A 27,382-nucleotide genomic window follows, 5' to 3' on the forward strand; every position below is an offset into this window, starting at 1 on the left:
TCTTTTCTCTCTCCTCTCATCTCCTCCTTCTCATCTTCTCTCCTCCTATCCTCTCTTCAGCTGAGGATATATTATTAATACAATATCCATAGTTATGAACACAGACCAACAGATAGTCAGTTTGATGGTGCTAAATGCAGATAATATCCATAACTACTTTACTCAGACAAGAAGGATGTGTCCCAAGAAAGTGTCACAAAGAATGGAATTTATTAGTCAATATCTTGGATCCAGTTTCAGAAGTATACTGTGAAAAGTTCAACAAATGTAACTTTTCTGACATTCTTTGCTTTCTCCAACATCATAACCCCACCCGACTCCTATCCACACATACGACAGCGGGATCATCCAACTCCATGGTGCGCCAGTTGTTGTTATAACAGTTCTTCACATCTACGTGATCCCTCAAATATTCAGAGTAGGTCACCTTCAGCCAAATGAGAGAGAGAGAGAGAGAGAGAGAGAGAGAGAGAGAGAGAGAGAGAGAGAGAGAGAGAGAGAGAGAGAGAGAGAGAGAGAGAGAGAGAGAGAGAGAGAGAGAGAGAGAGAGAGAGAAGGGGGTGGGGGGAAGAGAGAGAGAGAAGGGGGTGGGGTGGGGGGGGGGGGGGGGGGGGGGGAGAGAGAGAGTGAGAGAAGTGTGTGTGTGTGTGTGTGGGGGGGGGGGGGGTCACACGTAGCTCTCTGCGCATGCCCACACCACTCCAAATCCACACCCACATTGGCAGCTGACTCTCCAGCGCCCTGCCCATGGACTCCCTGCCCCGACCGCGGTGGATCTCCGTGGACCGAACAAGTGCTTCCCGCCGGACGTCCTGCAACACTCCGCGTCCCCCGTCCTGCCCTGTGATTGGCTAAGCCTCTGGACCGAGGAGGAGGGGGGTCAGGGTTCATAGCCCGGTCTGCCTTTAAAACCGTTATTTATTATCTCCGTTGGATATGATGAATCGCTGTCATTATTCGCGGGTAGCTCTCTTGTGGGGTAGAACAGCATAGTTCATATATTATCTCCGTGTTATTCCTACGCTATGGACGGGATACTGTGCAAAGCGTTGTTTCTACTGTTGGTGATCCTGTTATGTGGAGCGCAGGAGAAGTCCTGCGACGAACCGCTGGATCTGTACTTTGTCCTCGACAGGTGAGTTAGAGGTCCTCACCACTGTTCAGTCCTACTGCGTGCGTGTTGGACTGATGTGTGAGTGGGAGAGCGTGGGTGCGTGTGTGTTTGTTTGTGAGAGAGTGCGCGTGCGTTGCAGAATATCCTAATATCCAGCGTTCCAACCTCTGCACGTTTGAAGTTCTCCATAGAGAAAGCGAGTCCTTGTATGGCTGTGTTCAGCTCTGTTTAGATCTCCCCTTTTTCGTTCCCCGTACAGCTTTCACCCACCCTATGTTAATGTAGGCGTCCCTGTCCAGGGGGAGATTGAGGGATGTCTGTGTCTTGAAGGCTGTATCACCTATTTCGTCGTGGCTTTTAATCAGTTTCGTCATAAAGGACCAAGAATCAGTGACAACATTGATGTCTTGACGGTTTCCCTCTCTCTCTCTCTCTCTCTCTCTCTCTCTCTCTCTCTCTCTCTCTCTCTCTCTCTCTCTCTCTCTCTCTCTCTCTCTCTCTCTCTTGTGAAGCTGGATTTCCCCCCTCGGTTCTTATCTAGTGTGAAAGAATGTGTAAGAGTGAAAAATGTGTAATTGTGTCAGTGTGTGTAGTGTCACTAAGTGTGTAGTCTGAGTGTAATAGTGGAAGTGTGTGTAGTGTGTGTGGTTGAACCTGGTTGTAGTGATGTGTTGTGTTGTGTTCTGTCAGGTCTGGCAGTGTGTCTGGACACTGGGATGAGATTTATGGCTTCGTTAAGAACTTGACCGACCGATTCACCAGGTAGACCTCTCTCCTCTCCTCTCTCCTCTCACTTCCCCTCTCCTCTCCTCTCCTCCTCTCCTCTCTCCTCCTCTCTTCTCTCCTCCTCTCCTCTCTTCTCTCCTCCTATCCTCTCTCCTCCCCTCTCCTCTCCTCTCCTCTCCACTCCTCCCCTCTCCTCTCCTCTCCTCTCCTCTCCTCTCCTCTCCTCTCCTCTCCTCTCCTCTCCTCTCCTCTTCTCTTCTCTTCTCTTCTCTTCTCCTCTCCTCTCCTCTCGGCTCCCCTATCCTTTCTCCTCTCCATTCTATCACTTTGTGTTCTGGTTCCTATAGCAACCCTCTCTCGGTCCAGGTGTTGTTTACAGACTTTTTTGTAGCTCCTTGATGTCAACTGTATACTGTGCTTGCTCTCAGAGGTTCCTTTTTCGTCAGAGCTTTACTTATATATCCTTTATCAAACTATTTATTCACACAGTCCCGTTCCGGTAATCGTCAATATTTTCTTTATTCAGTAACTAACAGTCAAGGTCTGCATCGCTCACGAAATGCATTGCAAAGAATTCAACTGAAGGACAGACTCTTTGTTCAGCTGAAATAACCAGTGTCTGTGTGTGTGCGTGCGTGCTTATGTGTGTGTGTGCCTGCATGCGTGTTTGTGTGTGTGTGTGTGTGTGTATGTGTGTGTGTGTGTGTTAGTCCCAGGCTGAGGCTGTCCTTCATCGTGTTCTCATCCAGTGCGCGTGTAGTGCTTCCTCTGACTGAAGACAGGTATCCCCATCCTCCTCTTCATAACACTCAAAGTTCTCACCGTCTCTCCTTACACATGTTCCTGCTAAAATGGTGCTCCTCATCATCATCATCAATATCATCATCATCATCATCATCATCATCATCATGTTTAAACACCTCTCCATAAGGCGTTACGACCACCATTCAGTGTACTATGTACGTGTAGTTAATGCTAGTGATCACTGCTGGTTTACTGTCATATTCAGAGGTTGGGCCATAGCCGTATTATTATGTTCTGCCTGGCAGGTCTCAGATCGAGGAGGGTCTGAAGGTTCTGAGTGAGATCAAACCAGCTGGAGAGACCTTCATGCATGTCGGGCTGGAACAAGTATGAGGACATGTACCTTTATACTGACCATTAAAGTTACTACCAATATAGTATTGGCTGTTTGGCACATGAATTATTCTATTCGTCTTTGTGTAGATTTGTTCCTTACCCTAAATGTCCTCATCTACATCTGGCATAAGCATGGCCAGTGTGTTGATGGTACTGATTGATTCATTGATTGATCGATCAGGTGCAAGAGCAGATAAAAGGAAAAACAGACGTCTCGTCCTCTGTGGTCATCGCCCTGACCGACGGGAAACTGGAACCTTACATCAACGAGCTCTCTATCAAAGAGGTACACACACACACACACACACACACACACACACACACACACACACACACACACACACACACACACACACACACACACACACACACCTACAAGGTCTATCAGAGAGGTACACACCTAAACACACACACACACACACATACACACTCCTACAAGCTCTATCAGAGAGGTACACAGACACACACACACACACACACACACACACACACACACACACACACACACACACACACACACACACACGCGCGCACGCGCACACACCTCTACAAGCTCACTATTACAGAGGTACCCTCACAGGCCCCCTCACTCCCACGTAGGTCATCATGGAGGGAGTATGACTTTGTGTATGTGGTTGTTGTAGGCTGACAAGGTCAGACGTCACGGGGCCATGGTCTACTGTGTGGGGGTCATGAACTTTGACCAAAGTCAGGTACTCAATTTCATTGTTTGGAATGTGTGTGACTGTGTTGCCCCCTGTTTGGGTGAATATCATTATATTCTTTTGTCCTCTACTTTTCTAGAAAGCAGTAGAGTAAGGCTAATATTCGCGCCACTTAGCGGGAGGATGCTAAAGTATTAGCTGCAACTGATCTCTCCTCAATCTCGACTTTAATGGACCTTAACGCTGCTGGGAGTTCCCCATAATTGCCTCAAAATCCCATTAGTTGCTGTGGTTACGGCCTGCTGCTGCAGCAAGTACAGGAAGTACAGCCAGGGAAATACATTCGGGCAGGCACAGGATCGTCAGTGAATTCATTCGGAGCTGATGCTTTGGTGTCAAACGATGTCCTGGAGCCATTCTATCACCGACGGCGTGTGGATATACTGAGACTCCCCTCCTAGCTGACCAATAGGGTTCAGCGCTTCGTGGAGGAAATGATCCCATCGTGTTCTGATTAGACGTGCGCTCCTACTTCCTGCTTCCTGTCACCAGGCAGCAGATCAAGGTTCTGGGCGGGAGCCACGAGCCGGAGCAGATCTGCCCCGAACAATTAATTCTCTCTCTGGCTAAGCAAGGACGCCACGAAAAACAGCACCACAAACTAAACACCACCAAGCACTCATGTTATACTATGTCTTTCTAAATGGGATCTACATGCTATGCAGTTATCTATAGTGTAGAATCCTAGATGTTACAGAGACAGCAGGAAAATATACATTTTGTTAGTTTGTTTCATTCATTCTTTTGTAGGTTCTTTCATTTTTCGTTCTTCCTCTCTCAATCCCTCCACTCGTGAGTTCAATCCCATTTACAACAAAAAATATTTATTTGAGAACGACAACATGCATTGGTTCATTGACTGTCTGAGGTCTAGCGTGTCGTTCATGTTGGTCCCAGCTGGTGGAGATCGCCGACGGACCCAATCACGTGTTTCCTGTTCTCAACGGCTTCCAAGGCCTCGGAGACGTCGTTTCCACGGTGAGCAGCGATTACATCACAGGATATGTCTTCCAGCCAATATATACATATAACACATATTTATAGTGTTGTGCGTTGCATGCGTGTGATGTCACATGGTAGTGGGATGTGATGTGTAGTGGGATGTGATATGGTAGTTGGATGTGATGTGGTAGTTGGATGTGATGTGGCAGTGGGATGTGATGGGGTAGTGGGATGTGATGTTGCAGTCGGATGTGATGGTAGTGGGATGTGATGTGTAGTGGGATGTGATATGGTAGTTGGATGTGATGTGGCAGTGGGATGTGATGGGGTAGTGGGATGTGATGTTGTAGTCGGATGTGATGGTAGTGGGATGTGATGTGTAGTGGGAAGTGATGTGGTACTGGGATATATTGTGGTAGTGGGATGTGATGTGTAGTGGGATGTGATGTGATGTGGTAGTAGGATGTGACGTGTAGTGGGATGCGATGTAGTGGGATGTGATGTTGTAGTGGGATGTGATGTAGTGGGATGTGATGTTGTAGTGGGATGTGATGTAGTGGGATGTGATGTTGTAGTGGGATGTGATGTAATGTAGTAGTGAGATGTGATGTGTAGTGGGATGTGATTTGGTACTGGGATGTTATATGGTAGTGGGATGTGATATGTCAGTGGGATGTGATGTGGTAGAGGAATGTTATATGGTAGTGGTATTTGATGTGGTACTGGGATGTGATGTGGTAGTGGGATGTGATGTGTAGTGAGATGTGATTTGGTAGTGGGATGTGATGTGGCAGTGGGATGTGATTTGGAAGTGGGATGTGATGTGATGACTCTAGTATATGACCAGGTTCTGGACCAGTCGTGCAGACAGATCTTCCGGATAGAGCCAACCAGTGTGTGTATTAATGGTGAGACACTGTACACTGTTCCGATACCCATACTTCCATGAGTACACTTAAACGTAGTATACTATCCACACTCACTAAGTGCGCTGATTTTCAGATGTCAGTGTCGTTCCGAATCGAATACTCTGTGGTGCACGAACCGGAAATCATGATCGCGACTGCCGCCGCGGCTCCTCCCCCGCAATAAACATCCCGCTTTGAATGGTGAACTCTTTATGCATAGTAGCTATAAAAAGCTATACAATTACAAAATGAATCCATTAATGCAGGCTATGTGGAAAATGCGCCGACGTTTGCTCAACCTGGCTCCGCCTCTTACGCTACGTAGCTAAGATGGCTGCCGTTGAGTACGAAAAGTGTGCATCGATCCCATGGACAGATCGATCCGCACTCCACGGTTTGACCGTTTAGAGTACACCATCCGGGTCTTTTCAGTACACTTCTTTTTGCCCCGATCTTAATTGGAACTCTTGTCCATGTCCTCAAACTAAATATAGTGATTATGGATAATATGGATATTGGAACACAGCACATGTTAATAAGATTTTGTTAAGGACGCAGTCTAATCCACTTGTAGAAACAGGTGGATGAGAACAGGAAATTGCATTAACGTTGAGTAATCATAGTCTCTCTGTTTGGTTTTCTCTCTTTCTGTCTCTCTCCCTCCCCCTCCCTCTCTCCCTCCCTCTACCAGAGTCCTTCCACATTGTGCTCAGAGGGAGTGTTGTTAGTGGAGCCAAGAGAACTGAGGCAGCTGGTCGCTTCTGCCTTCTAACCATCAACAAGCTCCCCCCTCGTAAGTACCGACACCATGAGGTCATACATCACCAGTAAGTACAGACACTGTGATGTCATTCACCACCCGTAAGTACAGACACTATGATGTCATACACCACCAGTGAGTACAGACACTGATGTCATACACCATCCATAAGTACAGACACCATGAGGTCATACACCACCAGTAAGTACAGACACCGTGAGGTCATACACAAACGACGCCGTGATGTCATATACCACCAGTAAGTACAGACATTTGAGGTCATACACCACCAGTAAGTACAGACACAATGTCATACACCACCATTAAGTGCAGACACTACAATATCATACACAACCCTAGTATGATGTCATACACCACTGTGTGCAATGTATATGCTACCAGAACTGTGATGTCAAACAACAATAGTATATGATACATACATTCCCCAAGTTTGATGTCGTACACCAACAGGACTGGAATGACACAACTCAATGACTGCACATCTTAAAGCCAGTAGCTGTTCTGGAGCCTTGCACTACTAATTATGTGTAGTAATGTTACGGTCATGTGTACAGTAGGTCTCTCTGATCCAACTGTAATCAAATGGTCATGTGTACAGTAGGTCTCTCTGGTCTAACTGTAATGTTACGTTCAAGTGTACAGTACATTTCTCTGGTCTCTACTGTAATGTTACGTTCAAGTGTGCAGTAGGTCTCTCTGGTCTCTAATCTAATGTTACGGTAATGTGTACAATAGGTCTCTCTGGTCTAACTGTTATGTTACGGTAATGTGTACAATAGGTCTCTCTGGTCTCTAGTCTAATGTTACGGTAATGTGTACAATAGGTCTCTCTGGTCTCTAGTCTAATGTTATGGTAATGTGTACAATAGGTCTCTCTGGTCTCTAATCTAATGTTACGGTAATGTGTACAATAGGTCTCTCTGGTCTAACTGTAATGTTACGGTCATGTGTGCAGTACATTTCTCTTGTCTCTACTGTAATGTTACGGTCATGTGTACAATAGGTATCTCTGGTCTCTACTGTAATGTTACGTCGTGTGTACAGTAGGTATCTCTGGTCCAGTGGAGAATGAGGCTCATTTTAGACCAAAATAAACTGCAGCCAGCCGCCAGACAGCAGCTTGTGTTCTGAGAGAGAACAAAGTAGTCATTATGAGGCGGGGTGCGGCTGCTGGAGGGCCTGCGATGTGATTGGTCTAATTTGGCGGGAGAGGACCGGAAGTCCCGGTCACTCAGTCCAATGTTTCTTGTTTACAAAATATGTTATTAATCTGCTTTCCTCAGATGCACCATCTGAATGGTCAAACATTTAAGTTGAAACTATTCAGCAAACACAGAACCTACTAGAAGAATCAGTAGGAGAATCAGAATGTGTTCCTAATGCTCAATCTCATCCATGTTTAAGACATGTTGTTTTCTCTCTCTCTCTCTCTCTCTCTCTCTCTCTCTCTCTCTCTCTCTCTCTCAAAGAGAGGGTAAATATGATCGCCAATGGTGACCATTTACTGTGTGAAGCTCCCGGACTGCAGGAGCTTAGCGAGTACGTATGCGCACACGCACGCACGCAGACACACACACACACACACACACACACACACACACACACACACACACACACACACACACACACACACACACACACACTCATAATGGGGGGAGTGTGATAAGGGCTGTGTATAAACAGCCTGGGTGTTCTGCGGGGGTCTATTAGCAGATCAGTTGTTGTTCTGGGATGGCTTTGTACCCAGTACTTCAAAAAACCTTCATCTTGCATCATTTACTGATGTATTGATCAGCCTAATGTATTTACCTACTATAAACAGATCTTTAGATGTATTGATCAGCCTGATTTATAAATATTAACAGATTTATAGATGTATTGATCAGCCTAATGTATTCATATTAACAGATCTATGGAAGTATTGATCAGCCTAAACGACGGAGAATCCTACATCACCAGTCCCTTCATCATCCACGCAACCGCATGTGTAAGTAACGCACAACTAGTAACAACACATTCTAATTTATTTATATCAAAGTAAGAATACCAAGCAAGACACTTATTTATCGAACTGATTGCATTTCTACATCAAACTTAGCTTTGTAGACCCAGACTTCAACGGTCAATTCTCTATGTATATGCGTTTGTATTCTGTACTAGTGCTTTGCTGAAACTAACTACTAATTTTCTAACAACTGATCTTTCACCAAATTTTTTGATTAGTCTAATCAAGTGTTTGTTATTTCATTCTGTCCATTTCATTTTTATTTTTCACTAAACTGAAGGGCTGAAACATAAAATAACTTAAATGTGTTGTTGATAATGAATCGCGCTGAAAGCAGGCAGGCACGCAGCTATGCTGCTTGCGTTTACACTTGCGTGCATGGCGGAACATTACTTCCAGTCTAAGTGGCCTGTTTTACATCCAAAGACAGTCATTGTACTTCTCAAGAGTTAATAGTACAGACTAGCTCACCGATAAGTAAACATAGTATATGAGTTCCAGAAAACACGTTTTTGAAGCTGTTTGCTGGAAATAGTTTTAGGAAAAAAAATATTGACTACTGCTATTCCCCTCTGTTTCAGTCCCTTTCAGAATGTGCTATTTATGGTGTCTGTAGCTTTAAATGCAATTGAGCTGCAGCCCATTGCCATCTGAACAAAAATAAATAGGCGGTCAATAGTAAAACAACTAGTTGACTATAAAATTGCCGTTTACATATTTTCATGGTCGATTACGTAGACTAAGTCGACTAATCGTGGCAGCACTATAAGGTACATTTATTATTTTTACATTACATTAACTTGACAAAACTGTTTTCCATTTACTGGAAAGCCTCTATTTTCACCTCCATTTTCTGTGAACCCCTCTTCTTCTATTTTGTCTTCCTCTAAACAACCACCAACCCCAAAGCACCACCACACACTCCTCCACCTCCTCCACCAGCATGTCGTTGCTGTTCAAGGCTGTGAAGTTCTTTATGTGTTCATAAACAGGTTACGTGGGCCAGCTCTATACACTGTATATATGCTGCCAGGCTTTGATTCATTTCTAGAATATTTGGATTCCTCTTGCATTAATATTTTACCTGGGAGGTCATTTGAAAACACAGCAGACACCACACACATTCCATGATGTCATATATATGTTTGGAATATACTTGTATGACTGACAGATTGAGGTCATTGAATGGATAATTTTGATTGTAATAGCTCACATGATGAAAGAATGTTTAAAAGTTTTGAAGAATATGACAATTTCACTGAAAATCAACTGATCAGTTTTGTTCAGCAGGTCATGTGCCTGTGGTTATTGATCAAAGTGTAGACTAGTGTACTTGCACTCATGCAAAAAAGGGGGATCAGGAACACATCTTCTTAGGGACATGCAGCTCTGTAGGGGTAAATTGCCTGTTTGTAATCGTACGTGTGAGAGAGGTGTCCCATTAAGCTATCATTTACACATCACATATACAAATGAACACATATGAGAACAGAGGGATGAGGTAGCTCTACCCCGTGTAGTCTGAACCAGCCTTAAGGGGATAGTTGAGATTCTTCTGGCTGATCTTTCTTGTTACTGTAAAGAAACACAAAGAACATTAACCACAAGTAGACAGGTTACAATATTAAGCCATTTAGACATGGATTCATGACACAACAGTTAGAATTAGATACGTTTGGTTACCTAGTTTCATATGATAGCATAAGCTAAAAGTTAGCTCAAATGTAGAACGCCAAAGCCTCTGAAAGAAAGTAATGTAAGCCAACATTTTTTGCTAGCAAACAGCTAGCTAGCTAGAACCAGCTACCGTTACCATAGCATCACATTCTTAAACTTACCAGAGAGTCATCCTCCAGTTCGGACCTCTTCCTCTTATCCATGTTTTCTTTGCTTCTTCCTGTCTTTTGTCTGTCAGTTGTTGGTCTGGGGTGCTCGTGCCCATAGATATGTGTTCTATATATATCTATGCTCGTACTAACGATTCCGACATGTTCTCCAAACGTTCGTCAAACACTCAAGCACCATATGTGTTGATAATTGAAGGATGTAATGTTATCTGAGATAAGGGTGGATTGCTCGATCCACAGCGGGACTCTTGTAAGGAGTAGCGTAGGCAGAGATTGGTTTCAGGGTCTTTATGTAGATTCAGGTGCATACAGGATTAGGGATGTCAAATGTGCGTGGTATCTGCAATGTAACAAAAATGCAACCAAATATAAGTACATAAATGAACTGGCTACAACAATGAAATAATAAATGATTTACAATGCTCTGAATGAGCGCATGTGTAATGGCCGTGATCTGAATGCAAACGCGGCTGCGACGTGAAAGTTGCGCAACACGTGAACAGGTGGAACTTATTGACACAACATTAACATATCAGTGAACTGTACTGTTCTTACTTTTTGTATCTACAAAATATCAATATAAATATCAAAGAACTACTCACTTGGTCAAGAACGCACATGCACACTTGCTCCATGTTACGTGGTGGAACGAAGTAGTATAATGTGCGACTGAGCGTCAATGTTTACCAAAGGAAAAGGACCCCACCTGGTGGTAAGGGCGCATTACTATCTGCCTGACAGGATTACCAAATCAGACAAATACATACGGGAATTCAGAACAGCCGCCCCCAGAATTGTGTAACTATTATGCAGAGAACCCGTTGAATTCCCGACTTCGTCACCGTTGCTTCTTGCATCTTGTCATCTGGAATACCTGGTCGGTGGACCAGACGGGCGAGAGGGCGTAGGTAGATCCGGTCCTTCACTTTGACCTCTGTCTATCTGATACAGCCATCTGCACTGGCTATCAGCTTGACCACCCTCCCGACTGGCCAATGAGCGTGCGGCAGTTGAGGGTCAGCTGTCATCACCAACGTGTCCTTGGCAAGGTTTTCGGTAGGTTTCTTGCACTTCTGGCGCACTTCAAGGGCTGGCATGTAATGGCGAATGAACAGTGACAAGAAGTGGTCAGCCACCATTTGGTTGTGGCGCCAGCGCCGCTTGGTAAGGAGATTGGAATCATAGGTTTCTTGCGGCAGGGAGGCATCCCGCCGCCCCATGAGCAACGTGCTTGGTGTTACTGGGCCAGGGTCCGCTATGTCCAATGAAACGACTGGTCCAGGTAAGGTGGAATCAGGCGCCGCCGCCCTGTGCAAGGACTGCTTTGACCAAGTCTCCCCAAGATGTAATCTGGGCAGTGTCAGGTGTGGTCGGTACTGGACTTGTTGTGGTGAGGCTACAGAAGATGCTGCTCCTCAACTCCCCTGGCTCCTCTGGGTTTAGCTTGACAATGCACCCTGCCTCAATGAGCTGCTGGATTTCAGCTTGTAGAGCTGAGCATTGGCTGGGTCCTTCGCCAATATTTCCTTTCTGTACTACAGAGGTTTGCCATGACTGCGTCCTCGCTGGTCTTCAGCAATGGAGGGTTCCTTGATGCCTAGCAGTGGTGAAGCATGTCGAAGAGTGTCCCCGACTTGGACCCTTTTGGTCCGGGATTCCAAGATGTTCACCGCTTCTTGGTTGTGCCTTGATCGTGTGATCGGCTTCTCACATTTTAATGGGGGGACATCGAGCTGCCAGCGATGTTCCACATGTTGGTAGAGATCCTCTGTAATTGGCCCAAAGGATGTTAACAGACATTGTTGATTCGTTACTGGACGGGGTGTGAGACCATCTTGTCCCTGGAGAGCCCAGCCGAGCTGTGTATGGACTGCTACAGGTCCACCGCTGGGGCCAAACCTGACAGGTTCCTTGCCTGCAATAAGGTGGGTATAATCTGCGCCGATAAGGAGAAGTGGATGTGCCTTATTGAAGGGCTGGAGTGGAATCCCCCTAAGATGGCGGTTGCACTTCTGCAGGGCGGTCACAGGGTACGAATGTTCAGCCAGGGCTAGGCGGCTAGCTGTAAAAGCACCTCTGATGAGGTGTCTCTCTCCCGGTTGGGCCAATGATGACACGTGGAAGTCATGCAACAGCCTCTCGGCAAGCTGTTGCATGTCAAATGCCCGACCCCTTTTTCCCCTCCCATGTCTCCCCATTAAATAGGCCTACCAATCAGGGCCGATTGGGAGAAACCACTGGGATAGGTGACACATCAATATCACATGATCTATCAAACACCACAAAACAAAAGCCCCAACACTATATGTTCATCAAACGATGCATACCAATATATACACACACACACACCCACGACACAGTCTTTGATAAATAAATCACACCAACCATAACGACACTCAAAGTACAAACGCTACCTCACCACCCCCGCCATTAGCAAACCAAATGAACTGTCCCGGAACAGAAAATAAAGCCCTGGTTCCCATGCGGCACGCGTTCCCCATGGACCAGTTTGCCGGACGGACAGGAAGAAGGGTAGTTAGACAAACATATGTATGTGTGAATTATCTAGCATGTTTGTAAATAAATGGAGTGTATTAAACTGTGGTGCGTGGTTGTTTGTAGTGTGGTGCTATGTGTGCATGCAAATGGTAAATGGCTAAATGGTAGCATCTGGGGAAATGCGACCCTCGCTTTTCACATTTCCTCCCCCCTCTGAAGGCTCGTCACTAGGGTTACGAGACAGGAAGTCTGCTACGGGATTCTGTTTCCCTGCCCTGTACCTAATCTGAAATTGGAACGGCTGCAAAGACAAATACCATCGTGTTATGCGTGCATTTGAATCTTTCATTTTCCCCAACCATTGCAATGCCTTATGATCAGACTCAAGTAAAAAGTCTCTGCCCATCAGGTAATATTTCAAAGTCTCTAGGGCCCATTTCACTGCCAGGCACTCAAGCTCCACTACGGAGTACCTGGTTTCCCGGGGAAAGAGTTTTCGGCTTATGTAAGCCACCAGCTTCTGCTCTTCGGCCTCCCCCTGGAGAAGAACTGCCCCCAGTCCCACTCCAGAGGCATCTGTCTGTACTGTGAACTGTCTCTCAAAGTCCGGACTCTGCAACACGGGTTCACAGAGCAATGCTGCTTTCAGGTCCTGGAAAGCCCCCTCATGCACCTCCTCCCACCTGACCTTCGTGGACCCCGACTTCCTGGTCAGATCAGTGAGAGGTGCAGCACGGGTGGCAAAGTTCGGGATGAATCTCCGGTACCACCCAGCGAGCCCCAAAAAAGACCGTACATCCTTCTTGGTCTGGGGTCGTGGACAGTCCCGGACCGCCTCCAACTTGTCCTTCTGAGGCTTAATCGACCCTCCTCCAATAATGTGCCCAAGGTACCTGACCTCAGACTGAGCCAGGGCACATTTCCTTGGCTGGAGCGTCAGTCCAGCCTCGTTGATGCGGCGCAGCACCTCCCCCAGATGCTGGAGGTGCTGCCCCCAGGTGGCGCTATAAACTACCATGTCGTCCAAATACACCGCTGCAAAGGTGTCAGTGCCATTCAGCACACGGTCCATAAGCCTCTGGAAGCACGCAGGCGACCCCTGCAGGCCGAAAGGCATGACCGTGAACTGGTAGAGACCTTGAGGGGTACGGAAGGCCGTGTATGGCTTCGCTCCCTCAGCCAACGGCACCTGCCAATACCCCTTGCAGAGGTCAAGCGTTGTGACAAACTGCGCCTTTCCCAGACGCTCTAGGAGGTCCTCCAACCTCGGCATTGGATAGGCGTCGAAGCTGGACTGGGCGTTCAGCTGCCTAAAGTCGATGCAGAAGCGGAGGCTCGCATCCTTCTTAGGAACGAGAACCACAGGGCTGCTCCAGCCACTGTAGGACCGCTCAACGACCCCCAGCTGCTTCATTGCCTCCAACTCCTCCTTGAGTGCAGGCAACAAGCGCTCAGGAATCCGGTCCATCCGCTGTCTCACCGGCTTGGAGTCTTTGAGCTGGATGTCGTGCTCCACCACCGCTGTGCGCCCTGGCTGCTCGGAGAACATCCCCTCCGGGATGATGGCCCGCAGCTCCTGCACTGTCAGGTGAGAAAGATCGGGCTCAGTGTTGGGGACCTGCGAAGGAAAGAACTGCTCCGGAGCATCCTCATCCTCCCCCACAGATCGCACCATCAGCTGGTGGCTGAGCGGCAACTCCCGCTCGTGCCACTCCTTGAGGAGATTGATGTGAAAGACCTGTCTGGTCTTACGCCTCCCTGGCATCTCCAGCTCGTAGGTCACCGGCCCCAGCTTACGAGTAATCCGATAGGGCCCCTGCCAGCGGGCCAGAAGCTTGTTCTCTGTCGTCGGCAACAGCAAGAGAACCTGCTGTCCTGGCGTGAAGCTCCTCTGTCTCGCCGACTGGTCGTACCACCGGGCTTGGGTCTGCTGGGCCTGATGCATGTTGTCCTCCACCAGGCTAGCCATCTCCTCCATCTTGTCTCGCATCTTCAGGACGTAGGCAAGGATGCTGTTGGTCTCAGTGGGCCTAGGGTTCCCCCAGGCCTCCCGCAGCAAATCCAGAAGGCCCCTGACTTGAAGCCCATACAACAGTTCAAAGGTCGAGAACCCTGTGGATGCCTGCGGCACCTCCCTGTAGGCAAAAAGGAGGTACAGTAGCCACTGGTCCCAGTCTTTGCCGTTGGCTGCAACAAACTTTTTCAGCATGCTCTTTAAAGTTCTGTTGTACCTCTCTACCAGCCCGTCCTTTTGAGGGTGGTAGGGAGTGGTCCTTATTCCCCTTATCCCCAGTAAACCGTAAACTTGTTTGAGTGTTTTGGAAAGGAATGCAGTTCCCTGGTCTGTGAGGATTTCGTTTGGTATGCCTACCCTAGATATCAGCTGCGGTAAAGCTTGTGCGATAGCGCTAGCTGTGATATTGCGCAGGGGAAAGGCTTCAGGGTATCGAGAAGCATAATCACAAATTACCAAAATGAATCTGTGCCCTTCTTTCTAAGGGCCCAACTATATCCATCGCTATTCTGTGGAATGGGAAACCAATGATTGGGAGTGGATGAAGAGGGGAATGTCTGACTTTGTGGCTACTGGTAAGTTGACAGGTGGGACATGACTTACAGTACCTTTGTACTTCACTGTATAACCCTGGCCAGTGGAAACGTGCAGCTATCCTCTCCAGAGTCTTAACATTTCCAAGATGCCCTGCCCAAGGGATATCATGGCCTAAGGTTAATACCTTCTCTCTAAGACCCTTTGGGACAACCAACTGCTCACTGCGGCCCCCCTCGGGCTGGTGGTACAATAGGCCCTCCTGGATAATGTAGTACTCGCCCGTTAAAGCCGCAGCTACACCAGTCTTCTCACCATCTACCTCTGTGACTTTGCGGAAGGTTTCTTTTAACGACTCATCCGCTTTCTGCAGTTCACTGATATTACTGGGGATCTCCCACAAAGCTTCTCGTGGCACAACAGGAACTGGCAACTGATCTCCCATTCTCTGCACTGTGCCCTGCAGCTTCTCTCTCCTTCTCTGTCTGCGGCTCTTTTGCGCCTTGACATGCCCAAGTGGGCTAATTTCTACCTGACTGAAGGGCATCATGTCCAACAGTGACTTATTAGCCTCCACTTTTAGCCTTACCTTGTGATCTAGTCGCTACCATACTAACTGGCTTGGTGGATTGCACCAATTTAGACAGTATGAGGACATCCTGTCCCAATACTACTGGCTGGCTCAACCCTTCAACTACCCCCGCCGTTAGCCAAAAGGTACGCCCTTTAACCACAAGGCATATCTTTGCCACCGGATAGACATGCTCATCGCCATTCACACAACACACCCTGATCTGCCTTTTCCCCAGCTTCTCTGACTTGTCTATCAGATGGGGCTGAACCAAGGTCTGGCTGCTGCCTGTGTCTAGGAGAGCGAAAGTAGCTTTACCATTGACCGTAACAGGGACAGTCTGAACTTTTCCCACACACTCATTAGATGGACTACCGGGTCTAGGTACACTACACATGCCTAGCCTCTCTTTGGCCTTTCTGACGGGGCACTCTCTGCTAATGTGACCTGGGTGATTACAGTAGTAACACACCACATTCACGCTGCTCTGTGTGGCTGTGGGTGCTGTGAGTTAGAGGGTGAATTGTATGGGGGTCTAGGCTGTGAAGTAGGTGTTGTGTGAGGATGTGTGTATGGCGTCCTACTCTGACCAGACCCCCTAGGACCAACTCCCATACCGTATCCCCCAGACTTACCCCCGGCTGGTGATCGGTTGAAGCTCTGGAACCGGAACGCCTTCGCACCCGAGCGTGCCGCAAGGAACGCCTCTACCAGCTCCGCAGCCTGCTGGCCAGTAGTCGGGTTATGCTCCTTCACCCACACACGCACATCAGGAGCCAGGGAACACAGGTACTGCTCCAGGATCAGGAGCTCTCCGATCTCCTCAACAGTCTTCTTGTCTGGCTTGATCCACTTTCTGTAGTTATCTTTCAGGCGGTTGTATAGCTCTTTCGGGGTCTCCTGGTCGGACGTCCGGATCACGGAACCGCTGCCTGTAGATGGCCTCCAGGATATCCATCGCCACGTATGCAGCCCGTGCCCGTCCCGTTAGGTAAGGTACCAGGTACCCGGCCCATTCAGCTCTTGGCCACCGATAGGCGGCTGCCAGACTCTCGAAGGTGGTGAGATACTGTTCGATATCATCTCCCTCCTCCAGCTTCGGCACGGCTGCTCTGGTCCAGGCGACTGGAGACGGCACTGCTAGGTCTGCTGGGGCTGCTGGTCCTGGGCCTGGATACGGAGGTGCTGCTGGTGGTGGTTCCACTGGATGTCGCACGCCATCACTTCCTGGCCGACGTCCATCACCGCCACGCCCTCGCTCTCCCTACAGCTCATCTCGGACGTTGTTCAGCTGCACCTGCACGCTACGCCATCTTTGCTCTTGCTTGTAGGCCTCACGCTCTTGGCTCCGGAGAGTCTTCTGAAGGAGGCTGTAGAGGGATGCCATGTTCATCCTCCCGGTGTCCTCTGCGGCATCATCAGCCACTGGAACACCTCCCTGGGCTCCGTCCGCTTCCTCATCTTCTTCCTCCTCTGGCCGCGGCATACCCCGGGTTAGATGTCGGATTGACCTCCCCTGGCGTATCTGCGCCCGTCTTCCTGGACTTCTCTTCATGCTCTTGGAGGGCGCCACAATCCCACCGCTGCCACCAACTGTGAGAAAGAGGTATTGAACCCCCAACTCACATGCGGGAAGGGACGCAACCAAGGAGTCAGTTGGTCAAAAAGCAGGAGTCGGCTCAGAGAGTTGAAGGTTGGAAAAATGGTGCCGGTTTATTTACAGTGCCCAAAAAGTACAAAAAGATCACACAAAAGAATACAGCCTCTCTGCAAGCTGTTGCATGTCAAATGCCCGACCCCTTTTTCCCTTCTTCTTCTTCTTCATGGGGTTTTACGCGGTTGGCATCCACAACTTGGTGCATTACCGCCCTCTTCTGATCCAGTTAATGAATCAAAACAAAACTATCCAAACACTCACTCATTCACACCTTCTCCCTTTTTCCCCTCCCATGTCTCCCCATTAAATAGGCCTACCAATCAGGGCCGATTGGGAGAAACCACTGGGATAGGTGACACATCAATATCACATGATCTATCAAACACCACAAAACAATAGCCCCAACACTATATGTTCATCAAACGATGCATACCAATATATACACACACACACACACCCACAACACAGTATTTGATAAATAAATCACACCAACCATAACGACACTCAAAGTACAAACGCTACCTCACCACCCCCGCCATTAGCAAACCAAATGAACTGTCCCGGAACAGAAAATAAAGCCCTGGTTCCCATGCGGCACGCGTTCCCCATGGACCAGTTTGCCGGACGGACAGGAAGAAGGGTAGTTGACAAACACATGTATGTGTGAATTATCTTGCATGTTTGCAAATAAATTGAGTGTATTAAACTGTGGTGCGTGGTTGTTTGTAGTGTGGTGCTATGTGTGAATGCAAAAAGTAAATGGCTAAATGGTAGCATCTGGGGAAATGCGACCCTCGCTTTTCACATACGTATTAAGTGATCTTCTTCCGTTCCTGACTAGGACAGGCACTACTTTCAGGTGGACTTGTCTCCCTTGGTTGGAGTGGTTGAGTGTCGCTCTGTTCAGAGGGCTGACGAAGAAAAGGCTTGGACCTGGTTTTGAAACGCGATGCAGAACCCCAAGATGTAGCTTGTTGCATTCCCCACAGGGCTTCTTCAACGTGCATGCTTCTGGCCCATGGTTAGTGCGACCGCACCTCCTGCAACGCTTATCATCCGTCAGCCATTTCTCCACTTGGTCAGGAGTGTGATTAATGATTTCAGGGCATTGTGAAAGGTAATGGTCAACGTTTTGACAGAAGATGCAGAGCCGCATAAACGTCTTTTGAGCTGTCTTACAGGGCTGGCTGCTGGTTCTTGGCTTGTCAGAGCCATGATAAATGGATACCTGCTGGTTGTTCGGCCTCTGGACAGGCAGTCTCTCATTTCGGGGGGCTGATGGCTTTTCAGAGTGATGGCGCTGTACCATTTTGGACGACAGCCGTTGGGCTTCGGCTTTGACCTTAAGCCACTCTGAAAGGTCACATAGGTTGTAGATGTTAAGGCTGTTGGTTTGGATCCTACACCACACCTGCAGGTGTTCGATGAAGCTGTCCCTGGAGTACTTCGGGAGCTTACTCAGAAGCCGATGTGCATGACCTGTGGACATCAGTTCTGTGCCGTTGGGGCCTTCGAGAGACATCAGCATACCTACTAGGAGGATCACGCTGAGGGCAAAGGTCTGAAACGCCTTTGAATCGCCAGCCCTGAAATCTGGGGTGTTCAGGATAGCCGCAATTTTGCTGTGGGCCAGCTAGTGTGGTTGCCCATATTGCCGCTGCAGGGCCTGCATAGCTGCAATATAAGGCTGGGGGTAATGACGACATCACTATGCTATCAGTATAGCCTCGTCTAGCTTCAAGTGTTCCATGCTGTTGCAGCGAAGGATGGAGGAGCTCAACAGCACAGACGGGGGAGAGGGGCTCCACTCCCCCCTGAAGCAGACGAGAACCCAGAATCCACGATGGTGGTGGGTTGGACTCATTCTGGGAATTTCTGCCATGCTTCCTCGGCCTGGTCTCATATTACAGGAAGTTTGTGCGAGGTTTCTCCTGCACAGCCACCCCCCTGCACCACCTGCTGCAGAAGGAAATGGACTTCCCCTGGACGCCACAGTGCCAACAAGCCTTGAACTCCCTCCGGAAGGCCCTGACGGAGGCCCCCATCCTCACCCCCCCCCCCCTGGACCCCGGGTTGCAGTTTACTCTGGACTCGGATGCCAGCGTAGGCATGGGTGCAGTGTTGGCTCAGGCGGGGCCAGAGGGAGAGAGAGTGGTGGCGTATGGCATGCGGCTACACAGGGGCACACGAGCCCTATCGATGCCCCATTTCCACCTCCTTATTCAACGCTGCACCAACGTTGGGTGATCGTTACAATATTATATGAGGCACAAAACAGATCACACTTGCTCAACATGTGCTGACTTATTAACCTTAATAAGCATTGTTCATGCTTTAGATCCCGTACCCTAGCATAATGACGACATCACTATGCTATCAGTATAGCCTCGTCTAGCTTCAAGTGTTCCATTAGTACCCTATATTTATAGTGCTTGGACAATCAGCATGGGAATTTAATGGCGCGTTTCCACTGCAGGGTGCGGAACGGATCGGATCGCAAAGGTGCGGGTCGGGTCGCGTTTCCACCGCCAAAAGTGGGCGTGACCCGGACTTTGCCGTACCCGTTCCGGCCCCATTCTCGGGACTCCTCCGTTGCGGTACCCAAAACGAGACCAGACGCCTGAAAGGGTCCCGTGAAATTCTAGCTACACCCCCCCTCCGTTGATTGGTCGACAGAATCGTCACTTCCAGGTGACGCGGGGATAAAAACAAACAAACAGTAGCCTCGAGGTATTATTCTTTACAATTAACATGTCGCGTAAAAAGCTTGCTTGGGCGAACAAGGAGGTGGAGACGTTCGTCTGCATTCTTGGGGAGGAAGACGTTGTTTACGATGTTTACGTAGCTGCTGCGGCGATCGACATCCGGCCTACCACCAAGGGTACTGTCGGCAGTGGAAACGCGACCTCGGAACTGAGCTGGGCTATACCGCCCCCTCCCTACCGCACCTTTGCGATCCGATCCGTTCCGCACCCTGCAGTGGAAACGCGGCATAAGAGATAGTCCAGAGCCATTTCAGATCTGTGAACTCTCTCTCGCTGTCGAGGAAGTTCATGATAGGCTGCAGGTGGCTGGGACATCCCAGGCATTAGCTGAAAAGCTGATGGCATCGTGGGTAGCAGCTGATGGGCAGGCAGTATAGACGAGACTGGAGGGGGTAATGCCTTTGCTGGACAGGTTCCGCTGGTGGCGTGTAGTAGGTTGGCTGAGCCACTGACGTGGAAACTGATACATATGCGGTGCGGTCACAACAAGATGCTGATACCCTGGCTGTGGAAGCACCACTGGAGCGTGTCGGTATATATTCTGTGCCGGCACCGCAGGAGGAGGCTGTTGCAGGTACTGATGTGAAGGCTGCTGCAGGTGCTGAGGGAGTGCAGTAGGTCCATACCATACCAATGATTTGGGGAGAGTCACTTCATATGCTTGAATTTGTAATGGGAGCTGTCTTCTCCTTTCTTGTCCTGCCTTGACCCCATCTGGGGCTGCTTCTCCCTCCGTTTCTGCCATTTTGTCGCTGTGGGTGAAGCTTTTCGGTTCGAAGGACCAATGTTGGTAATTGAAGGATTTAATGTTATCTGAGATAAGGGTGGATTGCTCGATCCACAGCGGGACCCTTGTAATGAGTAGCTCTTGTAAGGAGTAGCTTAGGCAGAGATTTGTTTCAGGGTCTTTATGTAGATTCAGGTGCATACAGGATTAGGGATGTCAAATGTGTGTGGTATCTGCAATGTAACCAAAATGCAACCAAATAAAAGTACATAAATGAACTGGCTACAACAGTGAAATAATAAATGGTTTACAATGCTCCGAATGAGCGCATGTGTAATGGTCGTGATCTGAATGCAATCGTGGCTGCGACGTGAATGCACGGTAAAGTTGCGCAACACTTGAACAGGTGGAACTTAATGACACAACATTAACATATAAGTGAACTGTACTGTTCTTACTTTATGTCTATACAAAATATCAATGTAAATATCAAAGAATGACTCACTTGGTAAAGAACGCACATGCACACTTGCTCCATGTTACGTGGTGGAACGAACCAGAATAATGTGCGACAGCGCGTCAATGTTTACCAAAAGGAAAAGGACCTCACGTAGTGGTAAGGGCGCATTACTATCTGCCTGACAGAATTACCAAATCAGACAAATATATACGGGAATTCAGAACAATATGCGTCAAGCCGTCATCCACTTGCATAAACATAACTTCCGGTTTAGAACAACCTTCAAAATAAAAGCCTTTAAAGGATATATTGTAACGAGCTGGGTTAATGTGGTTCTGTTATTATGCGTTCAGCAGCTATGCAAATGTTCACATGTGTTTTGGGTTATGCAGTAATGTTATTAGCAGAGGTTAATGGGGGATTGTCTCGCGAGAGGGGGGGGGGGGGGACGACAAGGTGAGGGTCAGGGTCCGGAAGTGACGTGTTTGTTGGGGTTAAGCTGTGTTACGTCTGGAGGTACGACAGTGACCGGAGATAACCGTTGTACTTGGCAAATAAAGAGCAGGATTGCAAGCCAGACATCGCCTCTTTATTCAACGCTGCACCACCCGGGGGGTGAGCGTTACACTGGTGTCAGAAGTTAAAAGCGACGGACTGGTTTTTCTCCGGTGTTTGCCATTAGCCTAGCCGGCTAGCGGACCTACCACGAGGTGCCACTGTTTGTACTGCCAACGGACATGGCGCACGAGAGCGGAGCACGGCTGAAAGTTAAGGAGGAGGAGGGGAGCTACAGTTATGCCCGTGCGGAGGGTCTGGCGACGGAGTTTGAGCGCGCTGCAGAGACCAAGGCCCGCTTGAGGGAGACGGCAAGGCGCATGTCTAACGACGCATGAACGAGCTCCACCGACCCCTGACAGAGCCAAGCTGCAGGCTGGTCGGAGGATGATAAAGCGCTACAGCTAGCGTTATGCCTTACAGACGACGCACTGGCATGCCTGTTACTGCTCAGCCCAGAAGAACGAAATAATTATGAGGCTCTTGTTGGGGCTCTACTGAGACGTTGTGAACAGCCCGGTCTTCTACGCTCTGAACTTTCCAACAGACGCAGGCGGCCTGGAGAGCCCCTCCGTGTTGTAGCTAATGACATTGAAACTCTAGCCAGGAGGGCTTATGCCCACATGCCCCCAGCGATACAGACGGAGCTCACCAGGGACCAGTTCCTCCAAGCCATAACCCCCAGGGGGCTGCGCGTTCAGACCCAGCTCGCCCATCCCCGCTCCATACAAGAGGCTCTGGAACTGGCTCTAGAGAGGGAGATTGTGGAAGGCGGGACCATGGAAGGCAGCCCTGAAGAGAGTGGTCCTATGGTGAGAACTGCTTTATGCACTGATACAGCCCAAGTAAAGCCTGCATGGGTGGCTGAAATGACTGAACTAATACGGGCTGTCTCCATGCATTCGCCGCAAAGTGCCACATGGCCTCGACAACGCCCCCTGGCCGCTGGGGATGCGGACAGCCTGGCCATTTCCTCAGACAGTGCTCCAAGCATTCCAAAGACCAGGGAAACGGCCAAGGGCCCATATAGATGGGACAGTACAGACCCCGGGCATGATGTCCCATGCTGTTGCAGCGAAGGATGGAGGAGCTCAACAGCACAGACGGGGGAGAGGGGCTCCACTCCCCCCTGAAGCAGACGAGAACCCAGAATCCACGATGGTGGTGGGTTGGACTCATTCTGGGAATTTCTGCCATGCTACCTCGGCCTGGTCTCATATTACAGGAAGTTTGTGCGAGGTTTCTCCTGCACAGCCACCCCCCTGCACCACCTGCTGCAGAAGGAAATGGACTTCCCCTGGACGCCACAGTGCCAACAAGCCTTCAACTCCCTCCGGAAGGCCCTGACGGAGGCCCCCATCCTCACCCCCCCCCCCCCCCCCCCGGACCCCGGGTTGCAGTTTACTCTGGACTCGGATGCCAGCGTAGGCATGGGTGCAGTGTTGGCTCAGGCGGGGCCAGAGGGAGAGAGAGTGGTGGCGTATGGCATGCGGCTACACAGGGGCACACGAGCCCTATCGATGCCCCATTTCCACCTCCTTATTCAACGCTGCACCAACGTTGGGTGATCGTTACAATATTATATGAGGCACAAAGCAGATCACACTTGCTCAACATGTGCTGAGTTATTAACCTTAATAAGCATTGTTCATGCTTTAGATCCCGTACCTGCAAAATGCATAATTAGCAGTTCAATAAAGGATTTATTAACCTTAATAAGCATAAAAAATTGCTTAGTAAAGTTTTAACAATGACATAATAGGTAAGTTAGTAAGACTGAATAAATGGGTTTTTAATGCTTTTTATTAACAACTATAAATAACTCAGAGTTGTTGAACGGGTTATCATTGTGAATGACCCCCATTAAGCTATCAATGAAGTACACATCAAACCACATCAACCCCACCCCCCCCCCCCCCAACAGCACTTCCTGTTAGCAGAATTTCCTGTCCACCCTACTTTATATTCATCATGGATAGTTGGTAACCGCGAGGTTGCTAGTTCGATTCCCGGCTCCTCCTAGCTGAGTGTAAAGGTGTTCCTGAGCAAGGCACCTCACCCCAACTGCTCCAAACGAGCTGGCTGTCGCCTTGCATGGTTGACACCACTGTCGTCGGAGTGTGAATGTGTGCATGATTGGGTGAATGTTAGGCAACATTATAAAGTGCTTTGGGTAGAAGTGCTATGTAATTGCAGTCCATTTACCAAATAAATTTAATTATGTACCTTGGACACATCCTGTAATCACTTCTCTAATCTACAATGATTACATGAAGCAAATGTATCTACAATCACAGGATTTTCCAAAACAAGTGTTGTGTAGTTTACTGCTTTATTTTAGACTCTTTCCACTCCTCATGTGTATGTATCTAAACGTGTGCGTTTGCATGGTTTCATAACCTGACTAAACAAGGTACCTTACCGATTTTCTGTCTGTAAATGTAGATATAATGTTTGATATTTAATGTTGTTAATTGTGTTTGTTTGTTTGTGTCTGTGTGCTAACTGTGTGCTTGTGTGTGTGTGTGTGTGTGTGTGTGTGTGTGTGTGTGTGTGTGTGTGTGTGTGTGTGTGTGTGTGTGTGTGTGTGTGTGTGTGTGTGTGTGTGTGTGTGTGTGTGTGTGTGTTCTCCAGTCCAAAGGGATTTGGGTTCTATGGCTAATCTTGGCTCTGTTGGCTCTGTCGGCACTGGCTGTCTTCTGGTGGTTCTGGCCGCTCTGCTGCACCGTGGTGAGTGTTTGTGTGCGTGTGTGCGTGCGTGCTTGTGTGCGTGCGTGTCATTGTGAAAAGCCACTCAGAAAGCTCAGATGGACTACAAGTCTACATGAACATATGTCAGTTTACTTTAAGGAGTTACAGACCAAAATTTAAATAATATCACTAATGTATAATTAAGTTATATTTGCCTAGAAACTGTGATAAAAAACACAAGCTGCTGCAAAGTGCCATGACATACGACAGCATTTAGCTAAGTAGTCCAACATGAAGACTTTGATATGTACATCCATGTAATTCTAGATCAGCAAAATTGAAAAAAACTTCATTCATTTAGCACTTCTCCTGCAAAGCTGCGATACATTTCTGAGTTTGGAGTGAGAGAGAAAGATAAGAGATAGATCAGAGAGGCAGATAGAGCAACCTTGAGACAGTGCTTGTATCAGTATGACCATGGAGTCATGTGATCATGTGTCAGGTGATCCGAGACCCTCCTCCGGCCCGCCCCCCTCCTCCTCCTCCCCCTCCACCCGTAAGTACCCTACTCATAATAATACTATGTTACCTATTAATAATATATTCTTACTTGGTGTAAGAATAATAGATTATTCAAGTACCCCCCTGAATAGATTATTCAAGTACCCCCTTACATCTGCTTGGCATACCCTAGGGTACATATTCCCCCAAGGTAACAGGTACCCGCTAAGGTACAGGTAAGTTTACCCCAGGGGGTACCTGTACCCCTAGGGTACACATACTGGATAGGGTACACATACCACCTAGGGCACGCATACCGCCTAGGGTACCCATACCTACTGGGGTACAGGTACACCCTGGGGTAAACGTACCCCCTGGGGTAAAAATACCCCCTGGGGTATATCCCTAGGGGTCTGTCACCCTAGGGTACAGGTACCCCCTAGGCTGCGCTCCCTGTGGAGACTGTACCGGGTCAGGAGTGGTGTCAACAGTCTGGTTGTGTGTAGGAGCCGGAGGACGACGCCCTGCCCAGACACAGGTGGCCCCAAGTGGACGCCTCATACTACGGCGGCCGCGGCGCCGGGGGCATCAAGCGCATGGAGGTCAGTCCACACCTGACCTCACTGATAACGACACGTCTCAGAAAAACAAATGGGACAAAATGTAATTTATAGGCTGATTTTATTTAAATCGGCATATTGGTGAGGGCTCAAAGGGAAGGTGAGTTCATAAGAAGACATAACTGATGTCCTGATGGAGAGATGTAATATGTGGTATTAAAATTGGAATTTCAAGATGAGCTTGGATAAGATAAGATGTAAGGTAAGGTAAATAAGTATTAGTTATTAGTATTAGTAACCATGGTACCTCCTGAATAATATAATAACATAAATCGATGTGTTTGTGCCCGAGAGGGCTCTGGGTGTGTCTGTGGAGGTGAGTGTGTCCTAAATTGAGGGCTCTGGGTGTGTCTGTGGAGGTGAGTGCATCCTAACATTAGGGCTCTGGGTGTGTCTGTGTGAAGGTTAGTGCATCCTAACAAGAGGGCTCTGGGTGTCTCTTGGTGAAGGTGCGCTGGGGCGACAAGGGTTCCACGGAGGAGGGCGCCCGCCTGGAGAAGGCTAAGAACGCTGTGGTGACCATGCCTGACCAGGTGGACGAGCCCATCTTACCCAAACCCCCGCCCAGACCACCTCCCGAATACATCCCCCCGGTAGCGTCCCGATGGTACACTCCCATCAAGGTGGGTGCCGATGACAACGTGGAGGCTGGGATGGGTCTGAATGATGACTTGTTCGATGTTGGCCCAGGTCATGGTCACACAAACCTCCCCTTCTCTGTCCCAGGGCCATATGGACGCGCTGGGGGCATTGTTACGGCGACAGTATGATAGAGTGGCCATCATGAGACCCTCATCCCAGGACCAGGTATGACTGACCGTGACCTATGACCCCCCCCCCCCCCCCCCCCCCCCGGTCAAACCGTGCCCTACGACCTCTGGACTAGCCCTGTCCTAGCCGAACCATAACCCTTATCCAACCTACTGTAGAATAAAGTGTTCACCGCCGGCGGTCGTACCAAGGATAATTTTTGTGGTTATAGTTTAGACTCTCGTGCAAAGGTTCTTGGTTCAAGCCCCAATGCTATGACCTACTTGCAGGCATCATAGAGGAAGAAAACCCTGACCCATCAGAACCTTCTGTCAATGCTTGGGATAGAAATGCCTACTAAATGAATGAATGAATGGCAACCAAACCAGTTCCTTAAAACTTGGAGTCACCCCCATAACTCCCTCCCTGACCCACTAGCTAACCCCTTAACACGTCACAGTATGATGACTGTGAATCTGAATATTAATATAGTTAGAAACACATAGCAAACACATAGTAATCATAAAACATGTCCACATTATGTTATGACCTATATCTGTTTTATGAATGAATCCAATTGTTTGTTGTTACAGGGACGCTGCATCAACTTCACCAGAGTGCAGCATCAATAGAGAGACCAAACAGGACAGTAGGAGAAAGAGACTGCTACAGGGCAATAGGAGAGAGAGGCTAAGATAACCTGTTAGTGGAAAATACTGAGAGTGGACAGACGGAACGGTTAAATTATGGCATGGTTACACTCTCTCGCACACACACACACACACACACACACACACACACACACACACACACACACACACACACACACACACACACACACACACACACA

General features: G+C 48.5%; 1 protein-coding gene across 1 annotated transcript; it reads left to right on the forward strand.

Annotated features, from left to right (window-relative positions):
* Positions 1–728: 728 nt before the first annotated feature.
* On the forward strand, positions 729–27,382 carry LOC130372338 (anthrax toxin receptor 2-like). Its single transcript, XM_056578306.1, has 17 exons — positions 729–1,135; positions 1,805–1,876; positions 2,551–2,622; positions 2,890–2,971; positions 3,162–3,266; positions 3,625–3,693; positions 4,603–4,683; positions 5,495–5,555; positions 6,247–6,348; positions 7,806–7,875; positions 8,245–8,323; positions 24,605–24,700; positions 25,164–25,217; positions 25,669–25,764; positions 26,232–26,405; positions 26,509–26,589; positions 27,126–27,382. Exons 1-17 carry the CDS (start codon positions 1,026–1,028, stop codon positions 27,162–27,164), a joined length of 1,443 nt encoding a protein of 480 aa, XP_056434281.1. The 5' UTR covers positions 729–1,025; the 3' UTR covers positions 27,165–27,382.

This window comes from Gadus chalcogrammus, chromosome 19, assembly GCF_026213295.1.
Source record: "Gadus chalcogrammus isolate NIFS_2021 chromosome 19, NIFS_Gcha_1.0, whole genome shotgun sequence".
Classification (NCBI taxonomy): Eukaryota; Metazoa; Chordata; class Actinopteri; order Gadiformes; family Gadidae; genus Gadus; species Gadus chalcogrammus.